We start from the raw sequence: 12,053 nt of genomic DNA, 5'->3' as shown, positions 1-12,053 counted from the left end.
GGGGAGCATTCTATAATCTTAGAATTCAAAATTTGTGCTTCAAATCTTATTCTTATGTAAGCTTTAATTGTGTTGCCATCAATCACCAAAAAGGGGGAGATTGAAAGCTCTCTTGTGAGTTTTGGTGTTTGGATGACAACTCAATTAAAGGACTAACAAGTGTACTAAGTGTTGAACAGGTGCTTAAGGTAAAGCCTACAGGGTTCAACACAAGTGAACAAATGTGATGATCCAAGAACTGGATTATGGATACATAATGGACATCACAAGTAAGATGGACATTGCATAAAGTGAGACTCGGGTGCGTAGCTCGGAAACAACTGATCAAGCCAAGGACGGAGGCAAGAAGAGCTTCGAGGTACCAAGTGCACGGGAGAAGGTCAAGGAGGCTGAGGAACCCAAAGCCAAGGGTGAAGAAGAAGGCTTGCAAAGTCAAGGGTGATCGAGTTGAGAACAGCTACGGCACATCAAGGATCACTACATAAGGACGTGACTTACAGCCAATGAGGTAACAGCTACAGTTATGTGGTGTAAGTCATAAGGCTCAAGATCAAGCTCTAAGAAGGAGATCAAGGTCACTAGAAGGAGAACAAGTGTCAAAACCAGAACTGGAAGAAGCCCAAAAGAGCTAAGTTCACCTTAATCTTTAGTTTGGGTTGTTCCTATGTTTAGAGATGTTCTATGTGACCTTTACAGGATGTTGGAGCTAAGAAATGTCAATCTAGATCAAGTCAAGCCGACTTGATGATTTATGAGTCCAACATCAAAGCTCAAGCATGTGAAATGCTATGGATGTAATAATTAAGAGAAGGTATGTTTCTAGACTTAGTACATTGGTTTTAGTGTACTAATATACTTGTCTAAGTGTTAGAAACAGAAAGAAGAAGAAAAGGAAAGAGGTGCAAAAGGCTTGGCTGTGTACAGCCAAGGTTCTGCTCAGTCTAGGTGCACCGGACTGTCCGGTGGCTCACCGGAGTGTCCAGTGGTGCACCGGACAGTGTCCGGTGCGCCAGGCTGGCTCAAGCGAACTGGCCGTTCTCGGAAATTCACCGACGACGTACGGCTATAATTCACTGGACTGTCCGGTGAGCCAACGGTCGGCCGGGCCAACGGTCGGACGCGCGATCTGCGCGGGACACGTGGCCGAGCCAACGGCTAGAAGGAGGCACCGGACATGTCCGGTGCGCCAACGGCTCCAAGACTGCCAACGGTCGGCTTCGCCGTAGAAGGAAAGAAATCGGGCACCGGACTGTCCGGTGCACCACCCGACAGAAAGCTGATATTGCCTTTCAAATGAAGTCCAACGGCTCCTAGGCCCCTTGGGTCTATAAAAGGGACTCCTAGGCGCCTCCAAGAGAAGTACAAGCGCAGCCAACAGTTATAGACTTCACTCGAATCAATTCTCGCTCTCCCTCTTGTGTGTAACTCTATAGTTTGTGTAGAAGGCACATCTATAAGCCTTAAGAGAGAGGAGAAGTGCTGCTTAGAGCTAGAGCAAGGTCTTGAGCATATCGTTACTCTACCAAGGTGCTGCCGAGAAGTCTGTAAGCAGCCACGGTGTTGTTGTAACCCATCTCAATAGTGAAAGGCTTTATCTGTCATACTGACAGATCTGAGCAAACGGAGGAAGGAGTTGAAATAGACTCCAAGCCCAGGTGTGGCTAACTCCAACGAGGACTAGGCAAGCATTTCAGGCTTGGCCGAACCTCGGGATAAATCCTTGCGTCTGTGTGCTCTTTCTGTATTGTATCCTGACTCTCTGTCTTACTCGCCTTTATATCTGCACTTCAATACTTATCTGTGGTATAAGCTTTATTTGAAGTGCAGGACATTTTGAGACAGGATCTTCTATTCCGCTGCAACCTACTCGAAGGGTCTTCTCACTCCACTGCGTACTAAGTCTTCGAGTAGAGTAAGAATTTAAGTTTTAAAGTAATAAGTTTTATTCGCCTATTCACCCCCCCTCTAGGCGACATCCAGATCCTGTTCCCGGGCCAAAGGGAACTTTCACCTGTGCGTTCCTTAAACTTCCTTATGAGGTTAGCGTACCCTTCGGCATTAAGAAATTGTTGTGGCCTGTTCCGTGCATTGACCTCTTCTACACAAATTTCTGTGTAAATTTTTGTTGCTCTACTATCCCACTTTGCAATGACTTTGCCAGACTTGTCCATCTAGTGCAAAACAAGTGTACACGATATGAAAATACGTATTGAAGTGCTTTTACTAAGCAAACAAAGTCAACACTTAACTGACCATATAATAACATAAGGTAGTACCATAAGGAGTCACATTCGGTTTGACATAATTACATATAAAGACTTAACGAAGTCATGTGCTGGTAGACACAAAAGCACAGAGAACACTTTACAAGTGTGCAGTAAGCAAAAGGTTGATGTATCCCTGTTACCCTAACACCTGTCAGGTAGGTTCAGCATGTTGTAACTTAAACCTCATTGTCACTAAACGAAGGCATCTGATCGGAGTCATATTCAACACCCCAGAAGTTTTCGAAGTGCTCCGCAAAGTCCCAGTCTGGAGTAAGGTCGTCGTCGGCAGGGGGTGGTGAGGACAAGGTAGAAGGTTCGTAGCTGCTGTCACCCGGCTTGTTTACGTTGTTCACGATGTCCAAATTCTCTTGCAACACCAGAGAGTCTTGCTCCAGCATGCAAGCTATGTCCTCCAATGCTACACGAAGTTTTGTAGCGTCAAATGAGGTCAACCCCCGACCAGGACAGATTGTTTCCCTCGCTACCGAAAAAATCTTGTCCGCAATCTCTTGCATCCTTCCAATTGCCTTGTCGGCTATGGAGTCTGCTGAATCCATCTGATGTGGATTTATTAGGTCGTTAGTATACCAGACATGGGGACTATCTACACAAATTTGGCGTACTTACATGTCCAGTGCCTAGGCTGGTAACAAAGGAGGGTACAACTACGACAAATTACTAGTCTCGTCTGCACTAATAACAGTACGAAGACACTATGAACGGATTAACCAAAAACCGTGAACATATTTGCAACTGGATCTTCGAAAACATACACAGCATTGTAAAGCAGTAAAAGGGATGAAAAAAAGATGTGAACATCACCTTCGTAGGAGTGGAGGTTGTGATGCAACAGAGACAAACACCGAACACCACGAGATCTGAACATCAAATATCAGATGATATTCGTTACTAAGCAGTTGACAAATTGGCTTCATTGCAGGGCGAAGTATTAACCACAGACGTCGATGCAACCTAAACCCTAATCAGTACATGGGGATTACCGGATCCGTAAACCCTAAACCCTAATCAGTACATGGGGAATACCGGATCCGTAACAGCGCATAGGGGACGAGACAAAATGTACCTGCGAATACGACGAGTTCGGAAACGGGAGGACTCCAACCTTGCGGACGAACTGGCGGCGGCGCGGGCAAAACCCTAGCGACGTCAACGGTCAGGGAGGTTTGCGAAACGAGGCAGCCGGGGACGAGCGGATACGGAACGGAATGGAGGAATGTACCTGAGAAGCGAATGCCGCGGAGGGGAGTGTGGTGGAGGTCCCCGACCCGATGCGGCGGAGGAGGAGGCGGCAGCCGAGGCAGAGAGCTGAGGCTCGGAGACGACGCGTCGCTCGGGCGGTGGTGGAAACCCTCGCGAATAGCCCGGCTTGCAGCGGAAGCGTCGGTCGGGCGGCTTTTGGGTTTCCTAAACGCGGGCGGCTTCTGTGGGAAGCGCGACCGCCAGAAGCTGCCCAGAAGTTAGGCGTTTGGTCGCGGCTTCAGCTTCTGGCGACCAGAAGCCGCCCAGAATCCCAACCAAACAGGGGCATTGTCTTCTACCTGGAGCTGGCATGCATGTTCACACCAAAAAACCAGTGCGCGGGAGAATAATTTGAAGATACGTATGTGATGGTGACATTGGCACCTTAAGCTAACTTGGCATACTATGATCATAAGCAACCGAAGGGTAGTGTGGGATACCATATATCAACATACGATCCATCATATTATAAATAAACAATACGGTACAAACAGATCAGCTCCCGAAATCGACAAGTTCCAATGCCTATTATAACGGCAAGTGCGACAGCAGGTACCGTCTTCCAGCACCAGTATGCCTGCTGCGTTCGGAAGCCAAGCCAGCAACGACCGTCGACCATACATGACATCCAGATAAAACCGGATTGGTCGTTTTCTCCTTATTCTTCTACGTAACACGAAGTACGTTACTACTACAGCTCACACAGTTACGTCAGTTCACTGGCTGCTCGACTCATCATGCTCCGCCGGCTGATGCTGGTTTAGCACAAAGGCCCCTTCCAGGCTCTTATGGACCTCGGCTTTGATCTTCTCCTCCTTGCTGCCTCTCTTCAGTTTCATCAGAATGTCAAATTTTGCAAAGTCTTCCACAACCTACTCAAAGAAAAAAGTAGCGTGAACCTTGATCCATAACTGGCAATATTTGGGAAAGGGCTTGGGGGTCTTAAGATCCATTTTGCAGAAACTAACCTGTGCATGGGCACGAAGGATCTCGAGAAGTTCGTAGGGAAACAGGGAGTTGGACCTCTCTTGGATCGATTTCACAGCATGGTGTGCAGCATCTTTGACCACAGGATCCTCTACTGGAACCTCACGCCAACCAGGCTCATGTCCACCTGTAGTATCGTCGGTTAAATGCCAACTTAGAATTTTTAAAGAACATATATGTTAAAAAAAATCTCCAGCTTAGGTTCTAACATGCGCGCCACAATCAAGATACCGAGACAAAAGGAGTGCCAGTGATCGAAAGGCCAGTTACCACTTCTCTAGTGACAATTTACTGAATGTGTGGTTAATTGTTACGCATCATTAAAATTTGCATCCTCTCAACATCAGGACATCAAGACAAAGATGGAAAACAAAAGCCAGCGCACCGTGACTAGGGCTGAAGTTAAGGTGGGGCACTTTTGTGAATTTTCAGCTTTCCTGACAAGTGATCAACTGAATGTATGTCCAGTTTCAAAATTAAACAACAAATAAAACAAGAACAAACTCCAAGTAATCAAACATATCAGCATCCATGGTCCCTAAATACAACTGAGCAAAGCAGTAAACATGGATCAATGCTCGCCATTTAGCAATGGTTTGACTCAGTTATGCTATAGATTTGTGTGTATGTGCGTTGGTGGGTGGGTCCATTTCATTTCCAAGAACCTTGCCTTGTGTATCAGTATACCAATCTGGCTTGTGTCGCCTATCAAGTTACTTTGTGTATGATCATATCAATTGGACCTCTAAGCTATCATTATTCCTGGTTATCCAAAGCACTTGTGTAAGTAACATATAGGACTTCCAAGCCATAACTCTTGTAAACGATGTGACTTAAACTTATTACACTTGAGGCTTCAGACAGTTAAAACTCACAGCCTGAATCACGTAAGGCTGTAACTAGTAGTAATGCTAAGACGAGCGTCCACATATGTTTGCAAACTAGGTCTTCCAAAAGATGATTTCAACCCGCTCCAGCAAGAGTTTCAGGCCCACTATGTGCTTGAAGGGAACTTATCATCATTTCTGCATTTAGCAAGGATGACTTGTGCCAATAGATTTTTCAGCGAATCAACTAATGACCTAATAAACCCTAAGAAGATACATCGGATGCTATCATGCTAATGCCATTTCCCTTCTTGTTTCGCAATGGTTACCCCCATCACAACTTTCCACAATTAATCAAAATAATGAAGTAATAAAGATCACACCGGTTACTGTTGTCTACTTATAATCCATTGAGATCTACAATTCAAACGAACACTCACCATTTTCCAAACTAGATCAGCACATACCCTCTTACTACTCTTGAGGATTTGCTTCCTCCATCCAAAAGAAATAATTGCACATGTCAAACAATCCGCACTAAGGCATTTCTACAAACACGCTACTGCACAGGCCACCCAGGCTCCAGCCCTTGTACTCGCTATGCAGACGCATCAACAGTGGTAGCAATGTCTCCATCTCATAAGCGGGAGCACGAACCTTGCTTGGCGCCGAGGTCGGCGTTGGTGAAGGCGGTGGCGTCCCCCTTGTGGCTGAATTCCTGGAGCTCCTTGAAGTCGAGCCATGGCTTGACCCAGACCTTGGCCTCGTAGAGCTTCTTCCTCCCGGCCTCGACGGCCTCGAGCGTGAGGTGGTGCAGCGTGCCGGCCACCACCTGCTCCTTGGCCTCCACCACGCGCACGAACTCCAGCAGCGCGTTCTGAAGCCAGGCGCACAGATGTGCATCGACAGAACCGTCCCCCCCAGATCAGCACAGGAATTCAAACGAATCACGGAGCACCCGGAGGGAGACCGATCGAGAAGCAACGGAAGGCCAGGGAGAGGCCGCTGACCTCGCGCCTGTTGTGCTCATCGACGGCGAAGCGGCCGAGCCCGTCGGACTCGGCGCTGTTGGCCGCGGCTGGGTTCTCCTTCACGCCGCCGAGGACGTGGCCGGCCATGGCTGCTCCTCCGATCGCGAGGGACGCGCAACCGAGGAGTAACAGGAGGAGCAGGAAGGCGCTCGGAGGGTGAGCGGCGGCGGCGGCTCGGGTCGCGGCAACGCGCATGCTCTGGTAGTGGGGAGGAGGACTGCGAAGTCTGGCGGTTTGATTCACTTGAGATTGCTTTGGCTTTGCTTTGCTTCGTGGGAGGGGAACGGGTGGGGTCAGGCCGTCAGCGTTTTAAGCCATCAAGGGCGGTTGCGGGGACACGTGAGCGGACGCGTGGACCAGCGGAGATGCAATCTGTGCAGCGGCATTCGGCAACGGCGGTTGCTTAACTGGGAGGTAAAGCGAGACGCATCAATATTGGGTTGGGCTGGGCTTTCCTGGGTTAGGCCCGGAAGCCAGGAAATAGAGAGGGGGGGTCCAATGACATTTAGTATTCCGCATCCTGACTGACCGAGTGACTGGAAGAAGGAAGAACTTCTATAGCGGGCCCGGAGGAGGGGGAAACAGTGGGCCGTGGCTGTAAAACCGGAACGCACTGCGGGCCTTAATAAATCTTTTACCCAAATTATGTGGTTTGGGCCGTACTTCTTCTTTCGCAGTAATGAACCATCGCGCCCCATCGATGATCGAGAGCGTAGATATGTACCGATCGAATTTTATAGATAGAGAGAGATTCATCGTCGTCAATTCGTCAGCATCCGTCGCATTGGCCGAGGGTACCTCCTGCCAAAAAGAAGAAAAAAAAAAGGGTTCGCATGCGATGCTGCCGAGACCGGAGAGTACAGTACACGACGGGCACTGACGGCGCATCGGGATTGAAGCGGTCCTCCACTACCACTGCCACTCCAGATCTGCCCAAAACACCCTGACGGAGACGGACGGAGGGTATCTTTTCAACAAGTGCAAGGCGCCTCGTGCTAATTCCAAGGTGTTTTTAGGTCCTCATGTTGGCCATGACCGAGGCATCGCGCGGGTCGCCTGCGAGTGCGCTTTGCGTTGATCCAATCACAAGCAGCGGGGGCAATCATGCATGCCCCCGTCGTCCCTTCTTCTGAAAATCTGTCCAAATCTTGATCATGCTTTTCGCAAATAATGGTCGCCGGAATCTTGACCTGTGCCGAACTGCCGATGCCGTCGCAGCGATGGCAGGACAGATACACCATCAATGCTAATGCTCGAAACAACAGGACACATGCGCATGGCTGCCTGCCGGTGAGCCGACGGTCCAGCTTGTGTTCAGATCTCCCCCAAGGGACCGGCGCTACCTAGTTAAGAGCAAGTTTAATAATAAAGGCCGCAGCAAGCTTTATGCTAGTTAAGTCTACTCAACGAGTGTTTCGTTTCTATAACTAATTTTTAGTCGTTCGATTTTATTTCATTTTAGTATTTAAATTATCAAATATAGAAACTAAAACTCTATTTATTTTAGTTTCTATGTTTAATAATCTAAAGACTAAAGTAGAATAAAATGATGGAACTAAAATTTAGTCCATATAAATCAAATATCTCCTTTATATAAACTATGCATTTAATACTTGTTTCATCTCTTCATTCTATAAAATGAAATTGTCTTAGACTTGGTGACCAGCCTACTTTCAGGTGCCTGCTAGTGAGCAGCTTGTTTTTCTTTCTCTCCACATCTCTTTCTTCCACGTCACTATAAATCTGACATATCATACAATCCCCCTATATCACCTTATTATACTTGCTCTAAGCTCAATTGAGCGATACACACATCATTATCTATTATAGCAATGACTTATATTTTATTTAATTATATTAATTATTATTAGATACATATTAAATATATTTGGAGCTCTATACCCCTTGAAACTTATAAAATCTTTCATGTTCGTTAGCACATCGAGGCCCTCTAAGACCTTTCGAATGTTCGAGACCTTATAGCCCTTGGGACGTCAGGGCCCTCCGTGACTATGGGAACGTCTCGAGGCATGGTTCTTGGGACCTCGGGGGCGTTCGAGACCCTCGGGGATCATTTAGAGTATTCAGAGTTGTTGTACCATTCATTAAATATATTTTTGTCAGCGGTTTTGCTGCTGCGTTAAAATCAAGTGATTTTGATGGGACGTTTTATAAGAGATGATATGATAAGACGATCGTGTGGTTGAGAGCAATGAACTACTATCATTCTGCATAGGGAAAATCCGAATAGTTTACTCCTTACGAAAACAAAGCTTTATAAGTTGTTGATAACATGTTTTGAGGCACCATGGTGAAGCGTCCCAATCCTCTGGGACTCAAATGTGATACAATTACTAGTCCCAGGAGGCTAGTAAACACATTTATACATCAGATGATTCCAGATCTGCTTAAACGAGACAAACCTATAAAGGTGGCGAACAACTTTAAGAGTTGGTCCACAACTCGGAACATATCATCAGAGTGGGGCTGAAGCAGCCCGATATACGCAGTGAAGCAATTCAGCGGTCCAACAGCCACAGGCAAGGTTGGGAACAGTCGTAACTCTTACCCGATCTCTTTTTTCTGAAAAACAACAAATAAGCAAGGGTGAGTACAAACGTACTCAGCAGCCCACCTTCACCCGCGGAATGGGGAAATCAGATATAATGCATGGAATATGTGGAGCTCAGGATATTTTGCAGAAACACCAATATTTTATGCATAGTTGTTTTGAAAAACATTTTGTATTTTTGCAAAGCGCATCCTCTCCAAAAGGAGCAGGAAGTTTTTCAGTATTATAACAAAATCCCCTGGACTAAACCATCCAGGTATCTCAGCAGTTCCCACTGGTTTTCATTTTCAAAAATAGCTACTGGACTTCCCGTCCACCATAGCTCACGGCTCAACCGCCGAACCTTTTTTTAAAAACCACTTTTCAAAAGCATCTCTTTTTTTGGAAAACAAAACATTAATTGTCATACCATACCAGACTCGTCCATTCCTGTGGACACAGACTATTCGAATAGGTTTTCAAACTCTGCGCAGAGGTGTACACTTTACCCACCAGTTCGGCTCTGCGATCCCATGGCCAATGAGACCCGAATCCGACTCTCTTTCTTTCCCCACACGTCCTAACCTTAACGGTTATCCGGAAGGAGTCAGGCCACCACCATGTCCAAACCGGACAAAACTTTCCCCCTCCTTATCCTCCCGGTGCTCCCCAGCCTTCATAACCCTGGGGTTGGACCGTACGAGTTCAGATTGAGTGACTGCCCACACAGTCTCGAGTGGTTGTACTATTAAAGAGTACAGGTAGTGAAGATGACAAACCGGTCCTTATACGAGGGGACAATCCTTCTGCTCACGCCTAAACCAGCTGAGCCAACACCTTAGGCCCTCCCCTAAACCAGGGAGTCCCTGATTATCCCACTCACAAGGTGATAAGGGTGAAAACCCTTCATCACACACATTTTGAAAAGCATTTTCTTTTGAAAACTCACACCTGTTCTCAAATCATTTAGAACATATATATCAGGGATTGATTGCGGCAAGCGGCTGGGTGGCCATAATAACTTGTCTCAAAATCATATCATGCATAAAATAACAGGCTGAGGATTGTGGTTGAAAAAACATAGGTAATTTATGCATCAAAGGGATCCAGTGAGCTTGTCGTGCTTATTCGGCGAAGGGGGAAGGGGAGCTCGCGGAACTGGCTTCTGGCTCCACCGCCTAGCGTAGACTTGCGGATCTGGCCTCCACGAGACAGCACGAACGCTCCGATAACTATGCAACATGAATAAGCAAACATACAAACTAGCAAGTATACCAACAAATATTTAGTATAGTGGTCAGAATAGTGATACATGGATGGGTAGAGTCTTGAGTAGAATATGTGTCATGTGGTGTTGAGATACTACTAGTGGTGGAGCGGAGGTGCTTACCAGGAGGGTGGACTGGAGGCGAAGCGACACTATGCGTGTAGCCGGCAGAGCAGAGTAACTGAGTGGGTGGGGTGTTTGCCTTGGCTGAGGGTGTTGAGTGTGTGTGGAGAGGGAGAGGGTAGCTGGGTGTATTTATAGCTGGGTGTATGTGGTGTAGCACAGTGAAGTTCACTGTTGGTGAGAATAGTGACGAATGAATCGTCTGACTTAGTATGAACAGGAGAGTTATAGGCAGAATATGGGACAAGAGTATTTTGGAAGTTTTCTGGAATATGGACCATGCTTAAGGGATGACATGGTTGGATAGGGAACAGTTTGATAAGAATTTAGAAACGAGAATTATTGGAATCTGAGTTTGGGAGCCTGGTTCGAAGGAATCTCAAAGTTAAGCGTGCTCAACTTGGAGAAACCTAGGATGGGTGACCAGATGGGAAGTTCCCTACTGGAAGGAAAATCACAGTCGCCGGAGTTCGTATGACTGGAATATGGGTCTGGCTGGTCTTAGGTGGACTGGACAGCATGATGTATGAGTAGTTGAAATTTGGGGTGATCGGCTAATCGATGAATAGTAACGATGAATAGTGACGACGAAAAAGTACTAGATATCATCGATGAGTAGTAACGATGATGAATAGTAACACTGAATAGTAACGATGGTGAATAGTGTCAATGAATAGTAACACTGAATAGTAACGATGAACGATGAATAGGAACTATGAACGAACGGACGAACGATCGAATAATCGGACGAACGAACGATCGGAATTTCGGCAGCATAATGGCAGGACAAAGATTATCTGGAAGAACGACGAATAGGGACCATGAACGAACGATGAACGATGAATATGAACTATGAACGAACGATGAACGATCGAATGATCGAACGAACGAACGAACAATCAGAATTTCGGCAGCATAACGGCAGGACAAAGATTATTTGGATGAACGAACGGACGAACGATCGAGTGATCGGACGAACGAACGATCGGAATTTCGGCAACATAACGGCAGGACAAAGATTATCTGGAAGAACGATGAATAGGGACTATGAACGAACGATGAACGATGAATAGGAACTATGAACGAACGATGAACGATCGAATTATCGAACGAACGAACGATCGGAATTTCGGCAGCATAACGGTAGGAAAAAGATTATTTGGACGAACGAACGGACGAACGATCGAACGATCGGATGAACGGACGAACGAACGAACAAACTAAGAACAGGGGACGAACGATCGAACGATCTTTGTGCTAGTGTGTGCTTGTGTGGAACATGGAGTGGGTGTGTGGGGGGGGGAAGAGTTGCCATGAAATGGCTTGGGGTGGGATGAGAGGAGGCCCTTGCCCCTCTATTTATAGCCATGGTGGGGGGATTAGGGGGAGGGATGAGGGAATTAGTGGGAGGATGAGATGATTAGTGGGAGGTTAGCATGTATTTGTCTTGTATAAGTGAGATTTGCTTGTAGAGCTCGCCGTATGACACTGGAGATATATCGGTGGAATATTTGGGCAGTATTTCTGGAAAGAACTTGAAGGGGATCACTGGGGAAATATCTGGGCAGTATTTCTGAAAAGAAATTGAGGGTGATCACTGGGGAAATATTTGTAGAATATTTTGAGGAGGATTTTGGAGAGAATATAGACCACTATAATTTATTTGTTGATATCAACTTGCAAACAAACATTTTGAAACGAAATTTGAAATTCATTTTGAATTTAGAGGGAGTTTGAGAA

General features: G+C 46.4%; 1 protein-coding gene across 1 annotated transcript; it reads right to left on the bottom strand.

Annotated features, from left to right (window-relative positions):
- Nucleotides 1-3,971: 3,971 nt before the first annotated feature.
- Nucleotides 3,972-6,658, bottom strand: LOC732753 (cystatin 4). Its single transcript, NM_001308502.1, has 4 exons — nucleotides 6,352-6,658; nucleotides 5,999-6,218; nucleotides 4,496-4,641; nucleotides 3,972-4,399 (listed from the first exon to the last, which is right to left on the bottom strand). The coding sequence occupies exons 1-4, from the start codon at nucleotides 6,565-6,567 to the stop codon at nucleotides 4,244-4,246; spliced, it is 738 nt and encodes a 245-aa protein (NP_001295431.1). The 5' UTR covers nucleotides 6,568-6,658; the 3' UTR covers nucleotides 3,972-4,243.
- Between the last annotated feature and the right edge of the window lie 5,395 nt (nucleotides 6,659-12,053).

Source organism: Zea mays, chromosome 8 (genome assembly GCF_902167145.1).
Source record: "Zea mays cultivar B73 chromosome 8, Zm-B73-REFERENCE-NAM-5.0, whole genome shotgun sequence".
Taxonomy (NCBI): domain Eukaryota; kingdom Viridiplantae; phylum Streptophyta; class Magnoliopsida; order Poales; family Poaceae; genus Zea; species Zea mays.
The sequence above is the reverse complement of the archived record's forward strand: the minus strand, read 5'-3'. Positions and strand labels throughout refer to the sequence as shown.

Excerpts from the sequence above, each read along its gene's own strand:
- LOC732753 (NM_001308502.1), bottom strand. The coding sequence starts at position 6,567 with ATGCGCGTTGCCGCGACCCGAGCCGCCGCCGCCGCTCACCCTCCGAGC. Across the intron at positions 6,219-6,351 it reads ATGAGCACAACAGGCGCGAG|AACGCGCTGCTGGAGTTCGT; the intron begins GTCAGCGGCCTC and ends GCCTGGCTTCAG. Across the intron at positions 4,400-4,495 it reads TCCTTCGTGCCCATGCACAG|GTTGTGGAAGACTTTGCAAA; the intron begins GTTAGTTTCTGC and ends TTCTTTGAGTAG.